Genomic DNA, 26,404 nt, shown 5'->3' on the forward strand with positions numbered 1-26,404 from the left:
AAAAAAAAAAAAAAAAAAAAAAGAACTCGTGGCCGTCGAGTTGATTCTGACTCATAGCCACCCTATAGGACAGAATAGAACTGCCCCATAGAGTTTCCAAGGCTGTAGTCCTTACAGAAGCAGACTGTCACATCTTTCTCCCACAGAGGGGCCGGTGGGTTCGAACCAACGACTTTTTGGTTAGCAGCCGGGCACTTAACCATTGTGCCACCAAGGCTCCTTGGATAGTAGTACCACCTCATGGATATGTAAAATCTGAATAACTGTATACAGTATTTTCTCTTAACTCACTTTAAGTAAATTTATTTTAAAAGGAATCTTTATGTCACTATTAAAAAATTAAAAAGCAGTGTCATTTACCATAAACAAAAGATGAATAAATATAAATACCGGGGGCAGTGGTAAAATTTTCGCTTTCTGTGTGGGAGACCTGGGTTTGATTCCCGGCCGATGCACCTCAACGCGGCCACCACCAGCCCGTCAGTGGAGGCTTGCCTGTTGCTATAATGCTGAACAGGTTTCAGTGGAGCTTCCAGACCAAGACAGACTAGAAAGAAAGGCCTAGGAGGAGATTTTACTTCCAAAAATCAGCCAATGAAAATTCTATGGATTATAGTGGTCTGATCTCATCGTGCATGGGGTCACCATGAGTTGGGGGCCCACTTGATGGCAGTTAGCAACAGCAAATATAGATACATTGCTATTAAATGTGAGCTATATACCATTAATTGCCAAAGTCTCTGGAGACAGAGACCTGGTTCTTCTTTGTAAGAAATATTGGCAAGTGCTAGATGACAGAGATATTACTGCTAAACTAAGATCTACCTAATATAAACAAAAAGACTGGGAAAAAAAAATTAAAATTAGAGTAACCTTCTTATGATGTGACTCAGTGTTAACTCATGCCTTATCTATGCCCCACTGCAAATCACCAAGGATTTCCCTGAAAATACCTCCTACACCACCGGTGGAACTCAGCCAGTCTAGAGAGATCTAGTCCATCCTTCAAGGCCCACTTCATGTTCGTCTCTTCTTTCCATCCTCCTTCAGGCATCTGGCTGGTCCTTGCTTGACATTACTGGAAGATACTGTACAGGCTTCCGTGACAGCGCCAGTCACACTGTCTCGTTACTGTCTGTATGTCTGATGCACCCTCTAGACAAGGGCTGCTGTGGAGCAAGGACTACATCTTACTCATTTTTGTATCTCTGATGCCTTGCCCATAATAAATGCTTCTTGCATGACTATGTGATCATGTATCATTCAATGTATGAGTAAGTATTAACAATATAATTTTTAAGTCCTTAACACTTAAGTCCTACAAATTCAACAAGAAGCCTGTTGAAATTCAGTAAGAGGAAAAGACAACTGAGTTTCATTTTTGATTAACAGGAAGTAAATAAAAGCAAACAGGTACGTGTTATGACATGGATAAACCTCAAAAACATTATGCTAATTGAAGAAGCCAGCTACAGGAGGCCACATGATTACATTTATATGAACTTCCCAGAAAAGGTTTATCTATAGAGACAGAAAGTAGATTGGCAATTACCTGGTGCTGGGGGGCAGGAATGAGTATTAACAGTGAATGGAGATGCCAGATCTTACTGGGATGATGAAAATGTTCTAAAACTGATTTATGGTGATGTTGTACAACTCGCTAAATTCATTAAAAATCATTGAATTGTACACTTGAAATGGATGAATTGTATGGTATATAAAAATACGCTTCAAAATGTTATACAAAATACTTTAGCAATAGAAATGTGATTATGGAAAAAAATGTTAAGAATTCCGCAGCAAGGAAAATTATATATTCTTAGTACTTAAAAGACCTTTAGAATCATTTTATGAGACCTCCTCATTGCACGAATGATTGCTGAGACCGAGAGAAAGGGATGACTTAGCCAAGAAGGGAAGGCGGAGGCTCGGCTCACATGGCCGAGGCTCAGACAGGCGGCGTGACTTTGGAGGAGATTTTTCCTCTATTCTCACCTTCAAAGTACCTCTCCACAGGCACCCAAACCCAGCCTGTTAACACATCCATGAAACGATTTATGAGTAGAACTATTTATAACAATTTTAAGTACTTTTATATATATCTGCATTTTACATGCATGTAAATACATGTACTTACAAGTATACACAATTTATTTTTTATCTTCACAATAATACCATAAAGTAAGTATAATTTTCTCTACCTTTTTAGCATGAGGAAAGGCTTGGTGATTTATCCAAGTTCACGATTCATTCATTCACTTACTTAACAGACTGAGCTTCTCCTGCATGCCAGGCACTGTGCTGTTGGGACCCTGAGATGGATCAGATGAGTTTTATCTGTCTGCCTTTCTCACCTTTGCTCTCTTTATTACCCTGGGCACTGACTCCTCTTCAGTTTTCCCCAAGGTTGTCTACCGTATCACTTGCCCCATGTGTGTCAGAGTAGAACTGTGCTCCGTGGGGTTTTCAGTGGTTAATTTTTTGGAAGCAGATTGCCAGGCCTTTCTTCCTAGGTGCCTGTGGGTGGACTCCAACCTCCAGTCTTTCAGTTAGCAGTCGAGCGCATTACCCGTTTGCCCCGCTCAGGGACTCCACAAGGTTGCCTAACCCCCCTGTGATTCCCCTCCACTTCAGTCTGGGCTGAATTCCTATGCTTGACCAAGAAGCCAGTGCTGGGTATCCAAAAAGCCCTGGGTAAATTAAAGATATATTTTCCTTTTTTTCTGTCTCTGCATCATCCCAGAAATCTCCTTCCCCTTTGATCTACTGTTATTTACTTTTTAATCACGAATCCTTAATGCTTAAGATGCTCATTGATCACACTACAAAGATAGCTAGAACTGCAGTGAGAGGCATTTGTGATCATTTACTTTCTACAAACCAATACCCAGGTACACACTTCATAGTACATATATATTTGAAAATAAAACCACTTCTTTTTTCAAAATATTCTATGAATCAGACTTTTTCATGAAGTCAAATGTTTGCCTCTCACTTCCTTCCCTGCTAACCAGGACTAGTAAAGTTTTCCTACAAGTATACATGTAATAATTATTTAGTCCACCGGGTACTTCCTCTTTCAAATTGGATGTACATTGCATATTATAATGTAGGTGTTCCTTACTTCACCAAGTGTATGAACTCCAGGAGAGCTTTCTGTAAAGTTAATTTTCCTTAAATGGATATTGTCTTTTTTAACAGTTCTAAAATTAAGGTGTTTTGCTAAAACACCACCAAAAAACCCAAAAACAAAAACCTACCTTCAATGTAATGAATATTATGTCAAGGAGGCAACAAAAATTTTAAAGTCATTTTTTACAACAATAAAAAAATTTTTTTAAGCATACAGGTAAAATAAACTAATTATATATATACATATAAAACAATTAATAATCACTAAAGAAAACTCAAAGTATTAATAGTGAAATACGGCAGGATCCACAAAGTAAAAATACAAAAAGCAAAAATAGAATAGAGTGTGAGAAGCTGTCACAAAACGACTATTTCCTTTGGTCTGCTCTGCATCCCGTTCCCTAGGAGCATTAGTCATTCCTAAAGCATGAGAAATCCACCTATAATTTCATCAGGTTTGAGCAAAGAAACGACTTCATCTCACTTATGGGGCTGGATACACTTTGTTTTGTTTTTTCAGTTCTCTTTTTCCTGGTGTCTTTCCTGTATCTTTAGCTGCAGCAATAGATGGCCCCTACTGGCATCTCCTATGTGGCAGACACTGTCTCTTTGGGCACTTTATATAGATTTTGTCTGCAAAACATTAAAGCTAAAGACTAAAATGCCCCGACTTTGCTTGGCAACGTTGAGTTTACATGGGATTGTCTTACCCAGCTGACAATTGTCAAACTAAGAGACGTTTTGTTCCCAGCCTTCAGGAGGTGTAGCTTAGTGGCTAAGAGTACGGGTTCTGATTCACTTCATCACTCTGACCAAATGAGCTGTAAGATCTTAGTAAAGTGTCTGTGCCTCAGTCTCCTCTTCTGTAAAACTTAGTGCTGCTGTGATTATGAAATGAGCTAGTATACGCAAAGCTGGCACGCCTGCTGTGTGAAACGTGCTCAGTAAACGTATGGACAAACATCACTGCCTTCAGGTCATATGGGCCCTGTAGGACAGATATGAATGAATCCACAATTAGTGGCTTTCTGAAGCCCATACAGTTCACTGGGAATTCCCTCCAGAATAGTTACCGTAAGAGGGAGAGCTTGAGGGCATAACACAGGGAAGGTCACAGCACCCATGACTGAGCGTTACGAGGTAAATCCATTTTCCGCTCAGAACAGTATCAGAAAATTACTCTTCCTGCCAGAGGGAGTAGAATCAAACACCCTTCCCCAGACCCGCATAAATACAGGATTCCAGCACTGAACAGAGGAGTTTAGTAAGGTATTTAGTGAAATAGACAGCCAGTAAAACCTCCTTAACGATTTTGGAATAAAGACGTAGTATTTAAAGGAAACTTTAAGCAACAATAATGACCACTGAAAACCTCCTGTAAAAAGCCAGAGAAAGCCAGGGGAGCTAAATTAGGATTCCTTTGCTTGTTCTTAATAACACAGCGTATGGTCATGCTAATGCATAGCAAACTGTAGGTACGGTTTAATTTTTTGTGTGTTATCTTCATGAAGCCTGGAATAAAGCCTCTCCTAGGGATAGGTGATGAGAAGGAGCTTGCCTGATAACTACAGTTACCATTCTGATATCTTTCAAAAAGACAGACCTATCTAACTGAGCTACCTGATTCTCCAAGTCATGGAACAGAGCAAATAAGATGTATCCCAGAAGCCCTGGGGACACAGGGACACACTCTCTTCTAGTGACAAGCATAGGACCCACACTCTGTGCTAGATTTGATCCTATTTCATCTGATATCCTTAAAGGAGAAAATGAAGGTCTGTGCTGACTCATGATGTGAGAATGCCAAGGCCAGTGAAACTCTGAAAAGTGATGTCATCCATGTTAGATAACAAGACTCAGGAAACAGAGCTGGTCAGCGTCTCCAGCTATCCTGAGTCAACTGAAACCTTTAATACCTGGCTACATGAGCGGCTCTTCCTGTCTGGGAGCCTCAAGAAAGGCTGAGGGCAGAGGTAAAGGGTGCCCATGTCCTGCCATGTTTCATGGAGTCGTGGGTCCCTCCAAGCACAGCCTCAGAAGGCTAAACGCCTTCAAGGCCGAATCAGTAGGCTAGACAGAACCAAGGCAAAACTCACAAAGCTACAGGATAATTTTGTGACCTAAATTTTCAGAGAACGTATCCTTGAGTCTATCCCTTTCTGAGGACTCTTACAAGGCTAACTTGCCCTATTTTAACTCAATTTGACAGCATCTAACTTAAAGGTGGAAGGAAAACCAGTATTCACAGGGCTAAGTAGAATTAGGAAAGTGTCTTCTCTATGTTAATCTAGTGCTGTAGTCTCTTACAAAAATCAATCTTTTGGCGGTTGGAAAATGTCAATGTCCTGGGGCTTTCCGTGGTGCCATATATTAACAATCGTCTATACAGCACAAGCCAACACACCACTAGGCCCAAAAAACCAAAAAACCAAACGCACTGCCTTCAAGTTGATTCCAACTCATAGCGATCTTATAGGACAGAGTAGAGCTGTCCCCCCAAAATACGTGTCAACTTGGCTAGGCTATGATTCCCAGTATTGTGTGATTGTCCAACATTTTGTCATCTGATGTGATTTTCCCAGGTGTTGTAAATCCTACCTCTATGATGTTAATGAGGCAGGATTAGAGGTAGTTATGTTAATGAGGCAGGACTCAATCTACAAGATTAGGTGGTGTTTTAAGCCAATCTCTTTTGAGATATAAAAGAGAGAAGTGAGCAGAGAGACATGGGGACCTCACACCACCAAGAAACAAGAGCCAGGAGAATAGCATGTCCTTTCGACCTGGGGTCCCTGCGCTGAGAAGTTCCTCAAGTGGGCAACACTGATGACAAGGACCTTCCCTCAGAGCTGACAGAGAGAGATAGCCTTCCCCTGGAGCTGGCACTCTGAATTCTGACTTCCAACTTCCTAGACTGTGAGATAATAAATTTCTCCTTGTTAAAGCCATCCACTTGCGGTATTTCCGTTATAGCAGCACTAGATGACTAAGACACACCTCAAACTGGGTTCCCAGCCAGTCACGCTCTTACATGCATTTAGAATGCAAAACCAGTTAAAGTGTGTCTGGATTGTCAGCAGAACACTGACTCCAGCTTAACACAGATGTTCAACTGATCCATTCAGTTCTCGGAGAAACTGTTCCACCCAGGTTCCAGGAGCGCCCCCACCCTGGTACTACATTTCCTTCAGCCCTGAGTTAAATATTAGAGAATACTTGCTTTCTAGACACCTCTTCACTGCCACCATCCTGGTGATCCTCCTCTGACATTTTGAGGCCTGGCAACATCGCTCTCAGAAAAGTGAAGCATTAAAGCTCCACAGATACTCAGTCCCTGCCAAACCCTGGACCCCACTCACAGAAACCTTCCTGGAATTTCTCTTCTAAAGCCTTCAGAGACAGCATGGCCCTGAAGACACCCTGAATTCGGACTTCTAGCCTCCAGAACTGTGAGAGAATAAATTTCTGTTGTTAGAAGCCACTCAGCTTTTGGTAATTTGTTATGCAGCAGCCATAGGAAACTAATACAGCAGTTATAAGAGAAAGGTCTTCTTCATAATAACTGCAAATCTCCCTCCATCACTGCCCAACCCCATATGTGTCATCTAGTTTTCCCTTCCTGATTTTCAGAACTACCAGTATGCATAGATAGATATTTTACCATTTTATGTAAAACATTCTGTCATGAATTGAATTGTGTTCCCCCCAAAATATCTGTCAACTTGGCTAGGTCATGATTCCCAGTATTGTATGATTGATTTCCCTACGTGTTGTAAATCCTATCACTGTGATGTAATGAGATGGATTAGTGTCAGTTATATTGATGAAATCTACAAGATTAGATAGTGTCTTAAGCCAATATCTTTTGAGATATAAAAGAGAGAAGTGAGCAGAGAGACATGGGGACCTCATATCACCAAGAAAGCAGCGCCGGGAGCAGAGCGCATCCTTTGGACCTGAGGTTCCTGAGCAGAGAAGCTCCCAGACCAAGGGAAGATTGATGGCATGGACCTTCCTCCAGAAACAGCAGAGAAAGCGTTCCCCTGGAGCTGATGCCTGAATTTGGACTTGTAGCCTACTAGACTCTGAGAGAATAAATTCCTCTTCCTTAAAGCCATCCACTTATGGTATTTCTGTGATAGCAACACTGGATAACTAAGACACCCTCCAAATATTTGAAAGCAGATATCATGAAATTCCTTAATAGCCTCTTCTCTCAACTAAATATTGTCAGTGTTCTCAACTGACCCTAATCAGCTTGGTAGCTCTCCGTCCCACCCACGCCCTGAGTTAGCCTATCTCCTTCTTAGTAGAGAGAGCTGATAGAATGACTTGAGGGCTGAGCAGGCAGTGACATGATCACTTCTGTAAATGAGCCAAAGGTCAAATTAGCCTTTTAACAGTTGCATTGAGAGACTGGTTGACCATGATTTTTTTCACATGTCAAGTCAGATCACCACCCCTTGCCCCCATCCTGTTTGTGCATCAGTGTTTTGGGCCAGTGTTCAGCCAATCAAAATTACTTTGAATCCCATATATGCCATTCATTTTATTAGGCATTCCTCCAAACCTTGTGCCACTCTCAAATCTGATATGGAGGCCATCAGAGCCAAGGGCAAAGAGGGTTCCACAGTGATGATGGTCAACAGTGTGAAATGCTGAGAGGCAGTCAAGTAGAATGAGGAAGATCGATCCCTTGTGTTTGGCGAGGAGGAAGCTGCTGGTGACCTCGGAAAGCTGCTTTCTGTATGGGGTTGCTTCCTCCACTGTCCCACTCCGGAAGTTCTTAGGTTTGAGGAGGTCAAGGCTGCAAGGGGAAGCAGCAGGAGGGGAGTGGCTTTAGAGGGAACTGGTTTGGGAAGGGGAGAACAGATACCTTTGCCCAAGATATAATCCCCTGGGGACTATATAGTCAGGATCTACTCTGTGTGGCAAAGCGAGAAACCTGTGGGCATTTGGCAACATCCAAACACTTAGCTGAAGTTTCCAATGTTCTGCCACATGTTTGTTGCTGTAGATAAACGGCCTTCTACGGCCAGTGGTCAAGAGGCAGTCTAAAAGTGCGTATTTTAGGTGGCGGTGGTGGTGGTCATTCTAACATACCATAAAATAGTTTCCACAAATAATTATAGCAGCAGTATTCACCGAAACATTAGTAGTGTTGGTTTTCTGAGCTTTCTTGGAGCAGAGATTTGTGCAGGGAGGAAAGTAAGAGGGATCTAAAGTCAGACGTTCTTCTGGTCTTTTGTAAAAGCCGATGGAAGAGATGAGGCGGGTGTCCTAGAAGGTGAGAGGAGGGAGGGTGTACTTTTGAGATGCAAGACGAAGGGAGGGAAGAGGAGAGGTGTATGGTCTGGGAGCAGTGGGAACCCAAGCACCCCTCCCTCTGAGCTCCTAATGGGGTAGTAACCTCAGGGGTAATGGTGCTTGCCTAGAAAGGCAGTGTTCTTAACTCAGGAGGCCCAGTCTCAGCAGAAACTCTCATTTCCCACTGTGGTTTGGGAACACAGAGCTGCCAGACTTCAACAGACCACTGTGAGCTTCGACAGTGAACTTGCCGGTGGCAATGAGGACAGAATAGGGACTTGAGGCCCTTCCAGTATTTTCCAGGCACCTGGCAACCTTCTGGAATTCTCACTGGACTGCCATGCAGGAGGGGAAGGGGGTCCTGGTAAGACCAAGACGGAACTCAGAGGTGGGATTAGGTTGAGTTAAAGGAAATACAAACAATGATTATCTCTTACATACCTGGATTCATGGGCAGAAATCTATACTCTATGCATAATACAATCCATGCAAGTGTGACCAGGTTTTTACTGCAAACACAATTCCTGATTTGTTATTAATTTAGTGGTTGACTAGGGCCGCGAAGGAGTCGCTTAGGGAAACTTCACAGGCCAGGGGCTATGTCTGTTACACACGCAAGAGACACATCTTCCCTCTGCAAAAGTGATGCAGCTTGCGGCTGGGTCTTGGTCTTATTCCCAGCCCTGCTGCACAGCCTCCACTATCACGTGGTAGGATGCCTTGGAGGCCAGGTACACAAAGCCCCCAGGATCTGACCCGACTGCCCCCCACCACCCATTGAAACCCTGCTGGATTCACAACCAGTTCCCTGACACCACCTGAGAGACATCTGCTATGAATTTTTCTTTTAACTGCTTCTCCCTCTTTAAAGCATAAAAATATACTGACTGTTAAGAGAATGAAAAGACAAGTCATGGACTAGGAGATAATATTTTTCAAAATACGTATCTGATAAAGGACATGTATCCAAACTATACAAAGAACTCTTTCCTTTTTTTAATTGTGCTTTAAGTGAAAGTTTACAGTTCAAGTTAGTCTCTCATACAAAAATTTATACACACATTGTTGTGTGACCCTAGTTGCTCTCCCTATAATGTGACAGCACACTCTTCCTTTCCACCCTGGATTTCCCATGTCCATTCATCCTCACCCTCTCTGCCGTCGCATCTCACCTCTGGACAGGAGCTGCCCGTCTAATCTCATGTATCTACTCGAGCTAAGAATCACTCTCTTCACGAGTATCATTTTATGTCTTATAGTCCAGTCTAATCTTTGTCTGAAGAGTTGGTTTCAGGAATGGTTTCAGTTCTGAGCTAACAGAAAGTCTGGGGTCCATGTCTGCTGGGGTCCCTCCAGTCTCAGTCAAACCATTAAGTCTGGTCTTTTTACTAGAATTTGAGTTCTGCATGCCACTTTTCTCCTGCTCCATCAAGGACTCTCTGTTGTGTTCCCTGTCAGGACGGTCATCGGTGGTAGCTGGGCACCATCTAGTTCTTCTGGTCTCAGGCTGATGAAGTTTCTGGTTTATGTGGCCCTTTCTGTCTTTTGGGCTAATATTTTCCTTGTGTCTTTGGTGTTCTTCATTCTCCTTCAAACTGTATAAAGAATCCTTAAAAATCAACAGTAAGCAAACAAATAATCTAATTTAAAAATGGTCAAAATATCTGAATAGACACTTTATCAAAGAAGATCCGCATGGCAAATAAGCCCACAAAAAGACGCTCCACATCATATGTTATTAGGGAGTTGAAAAGTAAAACAACAATGAGATAACACTACACACCTGTTAGAATGGCTAAAATCCCAAATCCAAAACACTGATGGCATTAACTGCTGGCAAAGAGGTGGAGCAACAGGAACTTTTATTCATTGCTCATGGGAATGCAAAATGGTACAACCACTTCGGAAGACCGTTTGGCACTTTCTTACAAAGCGAAACATAGTCTTGCCACGTAACCCAGAAATTGCACTTCTAGGTATTTACCCAGTTGATTTGGAAACGTCTGTCCACACAAAAGCCTGAATGTGAAGCAACCCAGATGTACTTCAAGAAGTGGACGAATAAACCGTGGTACAGCTGTATAATGGAAGACTATTCAGTGATAAAAAGAAATGAGCTATCAATCCATGAAAAGATGTGGAGGAAACTTAAAAGCATATTACTAAGTGAAAGAAGCCAGGCTGAAAAAAAACTGCATACTGTCATACTATATCATTCCAACGGTACGACGTTCTGGAAAAGGCAAAACTATAGAGACAGTGAAGAGACCAGTAGTTGCCAGGGATTTAGGGGAAAGGGTGAATAAACGAAGCGCAGGGGATTTATTAGGCAGTGAAACTATTCTGTATGATACTGTCATGGTAGACACATGCATCATGCATTTGCAAAACCCACAGAACTAGACAGTACAAAGAGTGAAAGGTAATGTAAACTATGGACTTTAGTAATAATGTATCAATATTGGCTCACTAATGGTAACACGTGGTCCCCACTAATGCAAGATGTTAAGAGTAGGAGAAACTGAGTGTGGGAGACGGGAGCCCTGTACTATCTGCTCAGTTTTTCTGTAAATCGAAAAGTGTTCTAAAAATTAAAGCCTATTGATTAAAAAATAATGATAATACACGCATACACCCCCTAACCACATACACTGATTCCTGGTAAAGCAACTAAACTCATAATTCGACATTTTAGAGGGCTTCTAGACTAGTGGGAAAGAAAATTAGCATCAATTTCACAGTCCAAAGGCTCACTTCCCCATGCGGCACACTGGTAACCAAATGCCATAGATACAACCTTGCTGTGAACAATGTCTTTCTGGTGCAGAACATAGATTTTTATGTCAATTCCTTAGGTAAAGAAAAAGTCCCACTGTTTTCTAAGGGCCTGATGATCAATTAAAAAATAGCTTTCAGTTCCATGTTTCTAGAGGAACATTCTTAGAAATGTGGTAGATTTCTTTTCTTTCTTTCCTTTTTGGGAGGGGGGATACAACTTGACTTACACTTATAAGCAAATTTTATATAGTTAAGTAACAGACGTGAGTCGTTTTCTTTGAGCTAAACTTCTGCAGCCTTGGTTTATGTCTTAGTTATCTGGTGCTGCTATAACAGAAGTACCACAAATGGGTGGCTTTAACAAGCAGAAATTTATTTTCTCACAGTTTAAGAAGCTAGAATTCTGAATTCAGGGTGCGGGCTCTAGGGGAAGTCTTTGTCTCTCTGTCGTTTCTGGAGGAAGGTCCTCGTTTCTTTCAAGCTTCTGCTTAAAAGATCTTCATGTGGCTTGGCATCTCTCATTCTCCATCTTTACTAGTTAAATCTCTTTTATATCTCTAAAGAGATTGACTTAAGACACACTTTACACTAATACTGTCCATTAACATAACAAAGAAAATCCATTTCCAAATGGGATTCTAACCACAGGTATAAACCAAAAAACCAAACACCATTGCCATCAAGTCGATTCCGACTCATAGCAACCCTACAGGACAGAGTAGAACTGTCCCACAGAGTTTCCAAAGAGCAGCTGGTACATTCGAACTGCCAAGCTTTTGGTTAGCAGCTGAACTCTTAACCACTACGCCACCAGGGTATAGGGGTTAGGATTTACGACACATATTTTTGGCGGGACACAACTCAATCCGTAACAGTCTACCTTAGCATACAAATTAGTCACCAGGGTAGAGAGAGACCTTCATCCTCACAACTGCTAGGGCATGCTCCGCTCTTGCCCTAAACTGACTTTTTGTCTCCCTAGCTGCCCTGAGGCATCTTCTTTTATTCACTTTCTCATGATGCAAATTGACACCCATCATTCATGCGTGCTAAGAAAAAAACCAAGCCTGTTGCCGTCAAGTCAATTCCGACTCAGCGACCCTATAGGGCAGAGTAGAACTGCCCCATAGTGTTTCCAAGGAACGCTTGGTGGATTTGAACTGCTGACCTTTTGGTTAGCAGCTGTAGCTGTTAACCACTACGCCATGCGTGCTAAGAAAGAGGCAAAATATATTGTTCCTTAACGTATTCGATCAACACAGAAACAAGGACCAAGTGGCACATCTTTACTTAGATGGCCTCAGAGGGAAAGTCAGAAAGGCAAAGGATGCAAACAGATATTTGCAGGATTCTATCAAGTGGATGCCAAAGATTCTGCCTGCACTTTCTCTCAAAATCATATAGATGGTGGTTTAATAAAACATACCCAAACTTTGACAGCAAAATACATTTATTTGGATTGAAAATTACGTTTGCCTATGATCAAAGGTAGGTTAAGGGATAAAACTGTCCAAAGGGTAAGCATCAGAGTGCACGTATTTTAGAAAAAGAAATACCATTGTACCGATTGGGTGTGGCCTTGAAATGTTACCGTTGTGATATGGGCAGCCGGGGAAGATGAGGAAAGTGGGACTGGGTGGAGCTGAAGCTAGAGGGAAGCCAACAATCCCAGGGTCTGGGAGGGGTCTGTGGTCTGGTGGAGACTTGGCAGAGTGCAGCAGAGGTGTTTAGGGGCACATACAGGGTCAGGAGGTTCTAGCAAGTGTGAGATCGACAGTGTGGTGGGTGGACACTTGCATTGTTTATTCATGTGGAACAAGGCCTCAGTACATCAGCTAGGGGAACAGGCCACAGGGGTGGATGGGGAACTATACCACAGGCCAAGAGAGCAAGGCTAAGCTAGAGAAAGACTGCAGCTTGTGAGCTGAGAGGCTCATAAGTCACTCCATGGCCACTAGAGACCAGGATTATAGGAGCAAGATCGTGACCAGAGCAGCCGGCTGCCTCGCCTGCCTGCTGTGTCTACAGATACCCACACTTCAGAGATGGGGCTGGGCAGAGTTCAGGGGCCATGCCGGGGCTTCCGTGAGAGCTGACAGTAATTACAGACTCTAAACCAAAAAAAAAAAAAAAAAGCAACAACGAATAACAACCAAACCCACTGCTGTGGAGTCCATTCCGACTCATAGTGACTCTATGGGACAGAGTAGAACTGCCCCGTAGGGTTTCCAAGGCTGTAAATAATTACAAAAGCAGTCTGCCACAGCTTTCTCGACACATAAATACACACATTTGTATGCTTTCCCTTTGTTCCCACCTATCTTTTGACCTCAGCACTATTTCCCATTTTCTAATAACACTTTAAAATCCACAGATGTAGTTCCATCATTTGGAATTTACACTTTTTAATTTGCCTTCACTCATTGGACAACTGTTTAACCAGCCTCGACTGGATGCAGGGCCTGGGTTAGTGCTGGGGTCCGAGGTGAGCAAAAGCAGTCATGGTCCCCCTCATGGAGCCTGCGTAGAGTGCAGGATACCTACACCCATCTGATAATGTCAAGGTACTGGCTGTCAAGTGATTTTTCTGCACAATTTCAGTTAGGTCTGATGTCTTCATGATTAAACACTGTCTTAAGAGCATGAGGTAGAGTCTAACTAGGTTTCGTAGGACACAACTGAGAAAATTTTCCCCAAGCTCTCTGTCTCAGGAATAGGCTGCCTCAGGAGACGTCGGTGCTCCTTCACTGTATGTTTTAAACGGTCAAGGTGGCTGAATGACCATCAGTCATAGGTAACACAGTAGAGAGAACTCACTCTGCAGAAGGGTGGGCTAAGTGATCCTTAACTTCCCTTCCAATGTAATATTTCTATGATTCCAGCTAATCAGTAGCATTCACACTACAATCTTACAGAGTCTGGACTTACTTTAATAGTTTACACAAAAGATGGTCTACGATTTAACAAATAATAGAACTAAGTAAAATCTTTATAAACCAAAAACCAGTTGCTGTTGAGTTGATTCTAAGCTATGGCAACCCCATCTGTGTCAGAGTAGAATTGTGCTCCATAGAGTTTTCAGTGACTGAGCTTTTGAAGGTAGATAGCCAGGCCTTTCTTCTGAGGCATCTCTGAGTAGACTCCAACCTTTCAGTTAGCAGCCAAGCACATGAACCATTTGCACCACCCATCCCATAGCTGTCGAGTCGATTCTGACCCATAGTGACCCTATAGAATGGAGTAGAACTGCTCCATACGGTTTCCAAGGAGCGGCTGGTGGATTTGAACAGTCGACCTTTTGGTGAGCAGCTGAGGTCTTAACCTCTGTGCCACCAGGGCTCCTTGTACCACCCAGCGACTCCAAACCAACTCCAAAATCTTTATAGGACTAGTGAAATACATACAGCCCCCAGCTTACAAAATTGCTAACAAAACTACCAAAATCTGAGGTGTATCACTTCAGAATTCAACAAAGTAAATACCTGATTTCAAACTTAGTATTCCTTCAATCTTTGGTGTTACCTGGGAACCCAATTTCAGATGACTGTGAGTTTTGAACTTAAGGTCACCCGTTGGGGCTTATACATTCTGAGAAACTGCCATTTCTTTCGCAAAAATCCAGCATTTGTCATTTCTTTCATAACCTCAGTTAGAAGAAATAAAATGAAGCAGTCTTCTAAATGTAAAAGTTGCTTGAAAAGCTAAGTCCGTATTTTTTTTTTTCCTCTATGTGCAGAGGAGGGGATATAATACATAACAAAACTAACACATTTTAACAAATGGCGGCGTATTTCAAATTTAGGGAAGCATGAAGATCTGTGAAAGCACCTTTTTATGCAAAGTATTTATATAAGAATATAAATAAAATGTACATTATAAAGTAGGATAAAATAGATTGGGGCATACAGATCACAGTCAATACGACTAAGCTTGTAAACACACACACACGCATACACGCCCACTCTTTGGATTTTTTAAAGCCTCTGTTTCACAGTGGGTGGGGGTCATGGCACACTGAAACGATCACTTCCCTATGGCATCATTGTCACCAGAAACAGTGCACATAAGACTTCTGGGGACGCTTAAAATGTGCATTTATCAACTTGGATTTGGAATCTTCGAGTTGGTGTGCAGAACCATAGAGGTGTAATTTCTGCAGCTCTCTGTTACTTACCCCCTTTTCCACCGCCTGTCTGTCCGTTTGTCATCCCGTGGTGGCTAGCATCTTGCCATGATGTCGGAAACTATGCTATGTGAAATACCAGCAGGGTCGCCCAGGGTAGACAAGTTTCAGCAGAGCTTCCAGACTAAAATAGACTAGGAAGAAAGGCCTGGCAACGTACGTCTAAAAATCAGCCATTGAAAACAGAACATTTTCCAACAGCGTGCTGGAAGATGAGACAACGGACTCCAACATACCGATGATCGCGAAGATGGCACAGAACTGAGTATACAGAAGGTCGCCGTGAGTCAGAGCCGACTCGATGGTTAACTAACAACAACAATGACTCCCTTCACATGTCTTTATTTAGAAGATTCTACAGGTCCACTCCACACAGAGATGTTGCTACTTGAAAGGGAAATTTTTCAATCAAACAAGACATTGCTCTTCCTACTATTCAGTGATGTGAGTCGGGGTGGCCTCTTCTGAAAAGCACCTTTAAATAGCTTTACTCAAATTTGGTTGAAGACTGAAAACAGTTCTAAATAAGGCTTGCACTGGTTGCCTATTGTAAGGAGCTAGAGTCTTTAAGAAGGACTGCATTTTTGAATTTGATCTTTGAGTCCCATAGACTAGAGATAAAATATTGCAGTTGTCTTCACACTTGGGCTGTATTTTCACTGTTCACGGCCTATTTGCATACAAACAAAAGAGATTATTTTTAAAAGGGTTTTCTGTGTTTTTGTTTTGGTCCCTTGGGATGACTGTGGTAAGGAGGAAGGGACCCAGCTATTTTCATATCTTTAATGTCACACTTTGTATTTATGTCACCCGTCCCTACCTCATCTTCCTCACTACCCACTTCCAGTTACTTGGCAGCCAGTACTGGGGTTCATCACCTCTTGTCTGGACTATTGCAACGGCGTTCTGGCTGGTTCTCTCTCACTATCTCTTGCCCTTAGCAAGACCCACAAGGCTCTTCGCAGCCTGATGTGATTTTTCTCTTCTGCTTTTATCACTTACCCCATACAAGATCCCCCCTGGTTGCACTTGAACTATTCTCTATTCCCTGAACCCGCCACCCCTCTCAAGACATTCGGCTTCTTTGGCTTTGCATATGCTGTTCCTCCTGCCTGGAGTGCCTTCCTGACTTCTCTGCAAAACTCTTTCTTCGAGTTCCGGATCACCCCGCAGTTGAAGCCATCTCTGCCCCACCCTCCGCTTCTCCCTTCACCATATTTGTATCTTCCTCACTCCCAAATCACATGATTCATTCTTCTCTTCCATTACAACAGTTTCCTCTTGTGTTAAAATTTCACTGCTCAAATGGCCGCTCTGTCCTGAGTCCCACAAGGGCAGGAATAGTGTTTCATTCCCTTTTGCATTCCTGGTGCTTTGCTTAGCACAGTAACAGGCCCAGAGTGGGAGCTCAGTAAACGTCATTTTATTGCAGTTAATGTTTGATAACTGATGGCTCCAAGCCAGGCACTCTGCTAAGCACTTTAAATGTTAGGGCAATTAATCTTCACAATAAATGCACAAGATCTTACAGATGAGGAAGCTGGATTTCAGAGAGGTTAGACCACTTGCCCAAGGTCACAGAACTAGTGACCTCAAGCTTTTAGCAGGATATGACTATTATTTGAATGTCAGATTGATGTCAGGGTACTTTTTTTTGGTCTGAATGCTGTGGGTGTGGTTTGGCACTTTTTGAGTAAGTCTCTCCTCTCTGTCCCTTACTGATTGTGTGACCTTGAGGCTCAGTTTTCTCATTTTTTTCACTGGGCAAAATAATAAATACCTAACCCACATCTCCAATCATCACATTTATTCCTTCATACTCTGCCTCGCACTTCACATTCCTCCATTTGCTCACTTAACCCTTACCCTCATGAAGGTTACAACTATCACACCTTCTAGCAGATGAAGAAACTGAGGCTCAGATAAGCTAGTAACCTGCCCAAGGTTCCTAAGTCTATGGAATTATTCTCCCTAAGTCCTCCCAAAACTGCGTGGAACCCTCAAATCATTATCTGAGTAATAGCCCTGGTGGCCCAGTGGTTAAAGTGCTTGGCTGCAAACCGAAAGGTCAGCTGTTCTAACCCACCAGCTGTTCCGCAGGAGAAAGATGTGGCAGATGGCTACAGGAGTGGGTAGAAGTTGCTGTTCCTGTACATGTGAAAATATAACGAGAGGAGGCTGGGTTTTGGCTTGTTTTCCTTTTTCTCTAAACTTTTTTTTTTTTTTCTTTCTGGCAGCCATGAAAATGGTTACAAGCCACAGAATTCTCTTGGAAATAGAATCTTGGGTCAGCCACTGCTCAGGCACATTAACTTTCCTTTCCCTTGCTGCCTAAATTCTCTGTGTCCTTCAAATTTCTGCCTTCTTCCCTGCACTCTTAATCAACCTCCTGTCCCCTGCCAAACTGCTTCCCCAACTAACTCCCAGGCAGAGATTTTAGGGCCACTTCCAACCCACTCAGCGGGGGAGAAGGCAAATGGCCTTTAGGATCGCTCTTCAGAGAAGTGGGCTTTCAAACAACCTCAGCTTCCAGACTCCCAGCCCTCACTCGCCTTGCTCCATTGGGTTATTCCTTTTGAGCTGATGCCTGACTTCCTAGACCAGGGGTCTTAGACTCAAATGTCTTCAGGGTCCAGGCAGGTAATGTAAACAAGCAAAACAGGCCACATGGGAAGAGGAGAAATTATACCCCATCAGAAGCTGGACGGCCTCTGCTTGATCTAGCAGGTGTTGTCATGCGGGAACGTGGGTCAAGTGTTACCGCTGATCTTCCAGAGGAGCTGGAAATTCAAATGTACGTGAATTCTCCAGATTTAGAAATATTGGCAACTAATTATAATGAAGGTTTTTTTTTTTTTTTTTAAGACATGTCTGGGGTTCATTTTTGGTCCACCATTGGCAACCTGGCTCCTACTTTTATCATTTGTACACGGAGGTCCCGTATACTCTGCCCATTTCCCCCAGTAGTAACATCTTACACACCTGAAGTACCATATCAAAAGCAGGAAACTGACATTGGTATAATCGAAAGAGTTTATTCAGATTTCACCAGTTTTACATGCACTCATTTGTGTGTGTGTGTGTACGTGTGCGCAGTTCTATGCAATTGTATCACATGTGTTCATTCGAGCAACCACTGTCATCTCCAAGATGCAGAACTATTTCATCAGCACAAGACTGCTTTGCATCATTCCTTTGTGACCACATCCCTTTCCCCTCCTCCACCATCCCTAATGTGGCAACCACCAATCTGTTCTCTGTTTCTATAATTTTATTTCAACCATGTTATATAAATGGAATCATACAGTATGTCAGCCCGTTGCTGTTGAGTCGATTCCAGCTCATAGCCACGCTGTAGGACAGAGTAGAACTGCCCCATAGGGTTCCCAAGGAGCGGCTGGTGGATTCGAACTGCCGACCTTTTCGGTTAGAATATGAGCTCTTAACCACTACGCCACCAGGGTTCCATACAGTATGTAACCTTTTGGAATTGGCATTTTTCACTCAGTATAATTCCCCAGAGAGTCATCCAAGTTTTCACGTATATCGATAGTTCGTTCACTTTCATTGTTGAGTTGTATTCCTCAGTATGTATAAACCACAGTTTGTTTAACTGTTCACGCAGTGAAGAACATTTGTATTTTTTCCCGTTTGGGCTATTACAAATAAAACTGCTATGAACATTCATGTATTTTTTTTTTTTCATCAACATTTCTCTGAGGTAAATGCCCAAGAGCGCCTTTGCTGGGTCATATGGTAAATGTGTGTTTAGTTTTGTGAGAAAATGCCAAACTGTTTTCTAGAGTGACCGTACCATTTCACAGACCCACGAGCACTGTAGGAGTGATCCAGTTTCTCTGCATCCTGACCACATTTGGTGTGATCTCTACTTATTTTAGTCATTTTAATAGGTGTGTAGCGATATCTCACTGTGATTTTAATTTCCCTTTCCATAATGGTTAATGACGTTGAACATTTTTTCATGTGCTTGTTTGCAATTTGTATTTTTCATCTCTTTGGTGAAACGTCTTTTTATGTCTTTTGTCCATTTTCTAATTGGACTGAGTTTTTTATTTAATTTGATAAATGAAAAGATCTCATTGGTGTCTGAATTGGTGTTTCCTTAATAGTTAATGAAAATAAGCTTTTTGTCATTTATATTTCTTTAAAAAATTCCTTATTAACTGTACTGGATTACTTTCTGTCATTTCAGTGTTGGTTTTTATTCCCAATTAGACTATAAAAATAACATGTCAGTTTTTTCTTCTGTATTCTCCATCTAAAAAAAAGCAAAAAAACCCCAAACCCATTGCTGTCAAGTTGATTCCGATTCATAGCAGCCCTATAGGACAGAGTTAGAACTGCCCCATAGGGTTTCCAAGGAGCGGCTGGTAAATTCGAACTGCTGACCTTTTAGTTAGCCAAGCTCTTAACCACTGTGCCACCAGAGCCCCACAGTGCCTTAAAACTAACAGGTTCTTGCTAAAGATTTATTTTTTAGTTGGTTGAAAATAGTTAATAAGGTGGGGGTGATGACCTAGGTTTATCTTCTGGGTAGATTTTACCTAGCGGTTAGCTTCTGGCTGGTACTGACTAATTGGCTTATTTAACTAACTATTTATTCCTTTTTATTTTTATTAGATCTGTCCGTACAGTCAAATCTGGCTAATTTGAACCCTAATAATTCAGAACTGTGACATTTGGATTGTTTTGGCCTATAATATCCGTGACACTATAGAAAGCAAATTTTCAACTTATTTTGACTTGCAAAGCTTTCTAAGAAAATGTTTAATACTTCTCTATTCCATTTCTACTGTGGTTTTTTTGTTTTTTTTTTTTTTGTTTTTTTTTTTTTGGCTTATTGACGTAAATTATAAGTGATCTCCAAAATTCCACTTGGGCTTGTTTCTTCTTTACCTCCCTTGATGCACCGTAGGCTTTGTCACTGAGAAGCCTCAAATAACTTTTTCATGACTTAACAATACAGAATGGAGTCTGTGTGTCAGTAACAAAATCCAACACGTAAATTTACACCTGCAAAATCCTTTTCTTCCTAAAATCCTTCCCCAAACAGTTTTATGTGGAATAAGAAGTACTGACTTTTCCCTTCTCTGTTTAGCTACTGAAGTAGATGAGGGAAGACTCCAGGGCTGGCTAACTTGCTTTTGGATTATTTCCATGAGGCTCTTTACGAACAGAGGAGGTAGGTTCAGTCCAGTGAAGATGTCCCCTTTCATCACCAAATTTTTATAGCAGTGGCCCATCTGTGCTGTCTCCATGGACTCAGCTTTCTCACATCTGCCCCCTCCCCTCAACTGGGAGTGCTCTGCAAAGGTCACTGATGGTCTTGGGACTGACATTTGCAGTCATTCTCCTACTTCACCTTTCTGCAGAATTTGGCACAGCGACTACCCTCTGCTTTGGGAAATCGTTTTCTTCTCTTGGTTTAGGTAATTTAATCCTTTTCTGGTTTCCCTCTCACTTCTCAGACACACTCATCCGTGGCTTCTTTCTCTGGGTATGTGTATGCTTACCAAGATCAACAATGAATGATCTCTTAGTCTCTAGAGCCATCTTTGCTGTCCTTTCCCACGTGATCTCTCTGCAGACTGACTGTAGGAGCTCAGTAAACGTGCATTGCTTTTCTGTGGACATGTCTTCTCTCTTTTCCCTGAGTTTCTGTGACACCACTTTTCTCCTTGTTTGTTCCAACCTCCCTAACCCCTCTTCAGTGTCTATTTCAGAGATTCTTCTTCCTCCCCTCCTTAGATATTAAGGTTTTCCAGGTTCCATCCTTGGCTTCTTCCCAATCCTCTTTCCCTAGCGACCTCACCCACAATAAGAATTTCAACTATTAGCTTTACTTATGTTGAAAACTTTTAAATGTCTATCCCCAGCCAGATTTCTTTCTTGAGCTGTATATCCAGTGGTCTACATGGGCATCTCCACTCAGCTGCTCCGCAGGCATCTCAAATACAACATGCTAAAAATGAATTCACCATCTGTCCTCTCTCCCCCTGACCCAAAGCCACTCCATTTCCTAGAGTGCCCACTTTGTGAAGCATCCCACTATGCACTTAGAGCTCTCCTTCTCCCCCCACCTCCACATCTGTCAAAACCCAAATCCTGTCAATTCTAGTGCTTAACCATCTCCTTAACACAGCTTCTCCTCTCTGTTCCCGCCATAACTGCCCTGGTTCCATACCTTCATCACCGCTCCTTGGATTGTTCCAGTCGTTTCCTAAATGATCTCCTTGTCACCAGTATTATCAGTTCACACTCTGCTGCCAGAGGAATTTTTTAACGCAAATTTTATTACATCTCTGCTTGTGTATGATTCTTCAAACTTAGGCTGCACCTTTAGGATAATCAGCACTGATTGCCTGGGCCCCTTCTCCAGGCTCTTTGCCTTGGCTCCATCCAGCTTCCACCACATCCTCTATTATTAATACCAGTCATGAACCTTCTCACAGCTATACTTGCTATTTCCTCCATGCACCCAGGCCTCATTTGTCTATTTAATCACCAAAGCCTTGTGTCTTTAAACTAAGTTGACTCCCCACTAGGAAACCCACAGCTGGTGGCCTAGAAAAGGCCCATTCCCAGCAGGGTCTCCGAGCTGTCTCTCCTGCACTAGCTCTTTGCTTCCAGCATCACCGCTGCATCTAACCTAGCTCTCAGCTTCCTGAGCTTCACCCTACTCCCCAGCTTTTGGCTTCCCACTGTGATCAGAGTCACTTCCTGGAAGTGGTTGACCTTGTCCTTGGGCTCTGCCTGTTTCCAGTCAGCCCATCTAGAATCCCAGCCTGGAGGTGTTGTGCTAGGCTCAGAGGGTATTGAACACTCCACAGGAAACAACTTTCCTGCATTCTAGACCTAGCAATGCCATCAAGTAGTTGTGAAACCTTGGAGAAATCACTTACCCTCTATTTCTTAATTCTAATAGCAACAGTAATAAAAACAACGAATAACATTACGGAGTACTTACTAGAGCAAGGTTCGAAGCACTTTATATGAATTCTCTCATTGAAATCCCCCAACCACCTTATGATATGTCACCATTATCCCCATTTTAAAGTTAAGAAACCAAAGGTTTACAAAGATAAGCAACTTGTCCAAGGTGTCACAGCTAGAAGTGGGGAAGCTGGGATTCAAACCCCAGCAGTTGGTTCCCCATTCTGGCCACTTAACCACTGCACTTGTCCTCCCTCCCAATATGTGACTCACATCCATAAAATAAGGAAACGAACTTTCAGGTCCCTTCCAAGTCTAACATTCTACGGAAACAGACCTATTAGGATCGAATGAGCTATGGGTGGAGTGAGTGCATTTTGAAGAGAAGTCAAAAGAGAAGAAGTTAAATACAAAGGGCTAAAATGAATTCCATAAATTATGGAATTCCACGTACCACAAGTGATCACATGCCACAAGACAGCTATCTGCTTTTCTGAGAAAAGCTAGCTATTAATTTCTTTTCCTTAAATATCTAGTTTTGTTTTTCTGCCTGCAGATGTGATACAAGTTCAAAAGCACAAAGCAGAAAATAAAAATCACCTATATTTTTGATTAACATTGTGTGTGCACATGTATCATTTATAAAAGTGGTAGCACTGTAGATTCTGCTTTGCTTTTCTGAAGCTAGACACGTTACAAATCAATCACTTATAGAATTTTTAATGATTGCATGGTATTCCATTATGGATGTGTCATAAATAACCTATCATCTATTTTTGGTCAATTAAATTGTTTCTAAGATTTTCCCTATTAGGAAAAACGGCAAGAAAAATATCCATTTCATAAAATTTTACAAACATATATGATTATATCCTTCCAATAAATCCCTAAAGGTTGAGCTGCTGGATTAAAGGGTATATACATTTTAAGGGCTTTTGATATTTACCTCCAGATTACCATTCAGGAAGATTATACTACTATCAGTAGGTTAAAAGGGAAAACAAGCAAAACGAAACAAAAAAAACATTGCCTTTGAGTTGATGTCAACTCATGGTGATCACATATGTTACAGAGTAAAACTGATCCATAGGGTTTTCTTGGCTGTAATCTCTATGGAAGCAGATCACCAGGACTTTCTTCCATGGCTCTGCTGAGTGGGTTCAAACAACCAACCTTTAGGTTAGTAGTTGAGCACAAACCATTTGCAGGACCCAGCAAGTAATAAGGGTATAAATATTCCTCCCTCCTTATCAACATGGAAGACTCTTTTTAAAAAATATTTGCCACTTGGAGGAAAAATGACATTTCACTTTACGAATTTGCATTTCTTTGATTTTTGATGAGATTAAACATTATTTACCAGCCATTTATATTTTCAAATGTCCTGTTCATGACCAGGTTTCCGGCACTGTGGAACAAAGGCAGGGCTAGCATAGTTAATAGCACTTCCTCTGGAGTTCCACCGATATTTTAAATTCCGAAATTCTTTTTGTGTACATGTGTGACATTTCAAAATTCCACTGGAGGAAAAAGGAAACTTTACTTGAAAATTAAATTCTAATCTTCTGAAATAAAAGCAGCAAAGCTATTTCCCAAACTGGAAGGCGCCGAGCAGACGAGGGCTATTTAGTTTCTCAAAGAGCGATAATAACGAATAATGACTGATCCCAGCTGCCACCATCCAAGAGAACAGCTGGTGTGACTCCTTCCAGTGAGTCCCTGCCATGGGGACCTGCAGGGCGTCGAGAAACCTTGTGGTGCAGAGCAAAGTGGGCAAGGAAAAGACTGGCCTTCAGATTTCAGCGGTCCCCCTTCTAAGCAGTGTAAGCGTGGGCAGGTTATTTCGCTTCTTTAAGTCAGTTACCTCATTTGTAAAACAGAATGATGATAATATCTGTGTTCAAGCGTCGCTGTGAAGATTAAAGTGAAGCAACACATATAAAGCACACATCACATAACGCCTGTTCAGTACATGTAGCTGATTGAGTTACTCTACGTCTTTCCATTACCCTGCCCTGCCCAGAATTTCCCACGGCCTCTTGTGAGTCATTATCTGGGGCTGTACCTTCTCCTTCTACGTCCTCTTCCTGTTCCTTTTGCCCTAGCCTCTCACCTTCTGCCATCTCTCTCTCACCCCGCCAGCTCTTCTGCCCCTCACCCTCAGGCCATACTGACCCTGGTATACACAAAATTTACTCCCTCTCATTTGTCATACTTATCCAGACATTTTAAAATAGCCTGATTCTTAACTTGAAATCGCTGACTACAACATTTAATATTTGAAAAACCAATTTTAAAAACCAAAATGAATCACTTAGAAACAATCAATAAACTTTTTGTGGCCCCTCAAATGATTCTTACCTTTGTATGGCAGTCAACTGTATTTTGTAGGAAAAAACAAAAACCAAAAAATGGCGAGGGAGGGGAGATCACTAACTAGATACTAGACAAGTGAAGGAGAAGACAACACACAATATAGGGGAAGTCAGCACAGTTTGACCAGTGAGAAGTCATAGAAGCTTCCTAGACGCATGCAAACACCTTGAGGGATCAAGTTACTGGAGCTGAGGGCTGGGGATCAGGCCTTGGGGGGACATCTAGGTCAATTGGCATAATATAGTTCATAAAGAAAATATTCTACGTCCTACTTTGGTGAGTAACATCTGGGACGTTAAAAGCCTGCAAACAGCCACTTAAGATACATCTATTGGTTCCATCTCATTCAGAGCAAAGGAGAATGAAGAAAATCAAAGACACAAGAGAAATATTAGTCCAAAGGACTAATAGACCACGTGAACCACAGCCTCCACCAGCCTGAGCCCAGAAGAACTACATGGTGCCCGGCTACCACTACCACCAGCTCTGACAAGGATCACAATAGAGGGTCCTGGACAGAGCAGGAGAAAAATGTAAAACAAAATTCAAATTCACAAAAAAAAGGACCAGACTTACTGGCCTGACAGAGACTGGAGGAATCCACGAGACCATGACCCCCCGATACCCTGCTAAGTCAGAACTGAAGGCACTCCTGAAGTCCACCTTTCAGCCAAAGATTAGACAGGCCTATAAAACAGACAATAATACATGGGAGGAGTGTTCTTCTCAGTTCATTCAGGTATATGAGACCAAATGGGCAACACTTGCCCAAAAGCAAAGACCAGAGGTCAGGAAGAGACAGGAAAACTGGACATGGAGAGCCCGGGGTGGGACGGGAAAGGGGAGAGTGTTGACATTGTGGGGACTGCAACCAATGTCACAAAACAATTTGTGTATAAATTTTTGAACGAGAAACTAATTTGTGCTGTAAACTTTCACCTAAAACACAACAAAATTAAAAAACAAATGTTTCCCAGCCTTGGCTCTATGAACTCAACCTCAGTGGGTGCTCTCAGAAGGGGAGACTGGCTTTGGGGCTTCAGGTGACCCTTCACAGCACAGACCCCTCCCTCCCAGGTGCACCTGCTTTTGGCCTCTGACTAACACGGATTAGTGTTTCTTCTTGGGCAAGAAGGACGGAAATCAGAACATCATCCTCAACCTCAGACTGCCGCTGAGGTTACTTAACTCATAATTGCTTTTCAGAAAATGATAAGAATGATCACTCACTGTTGGGGATCCATTTTGGCTGCTTCCCGCCGTGGGCTAAGGCTGGGCCTTGGACTAACGCTGAGGAAGGACCCTGCTCTCAGCTGTGCTGGCCTGTCTGTGTTACACAGGGAAAAGGAACAACCCTTCCCCTCCAAGGCCTTCCTCTGCACTGGCCGTATAGCCTGTAACTTTCTTTAATAAAGGCTGTTCCTCTTTCTTCTACAGATTTTGCCCACGCTTGTGGAAGAAGTTTAACCCTTTCCTTGCATTTTGAATTAGTGGAGCTAGGTCTAAATATATATATATACACATATGTATGTATATATATGTATATATATACACATATATGTATATATATGTATATATATATACATATATATGTGTGTATATATGTATATATACACATATATATGTATATATATGTGTATACATATATATACACATATATATGTATATATGTGT

At 42.1% G+C, this 26,404-nt stretch overlaps 1 protein-coding gene across 1 annotated transcript in view; it reads right to left on the minus strand.

Annotated features, from left to right (window-relative positions):
• Nucleotides 1-26,107, minus strand: part of CD86 (CD86 molecule) — an 80,964-nt gene extending 54,857 nt beyond the window's left edge. Inside the window, exon 1 of the mRNA XM_023728824.1 lies at nucleotides 25,961-26,107. Coding sequence (XP_023584592.1) covers nucleotides 25,961-25,974 — 14 coding nt within the window. The 5' untranslated portion in view covers nucleotides 25,975-26,107. The remainder of the gene's footprint in view (nucleotides 1-25,960) is intronic.
• Nucleotides 26,108-26,404: the final 297 nt, after the last annotated feature.

This window comes from Trichechus manatus, unplaced genomic scaffold, assembly GCF_000243295.1.
Source record: "Trichechus manatus latirostris isolate Lorelei unplaced genomic scaffold, TriManLat1.0 scaffold00026, whole genome shotgun sequence".
In the NCBI taxonomy this organism is placed as follows: Eukaryota; Metazoa; Chordata; class Mammalia; order Sirenia; family Trichechidae; genus Trichechus; species Trichechus manatus.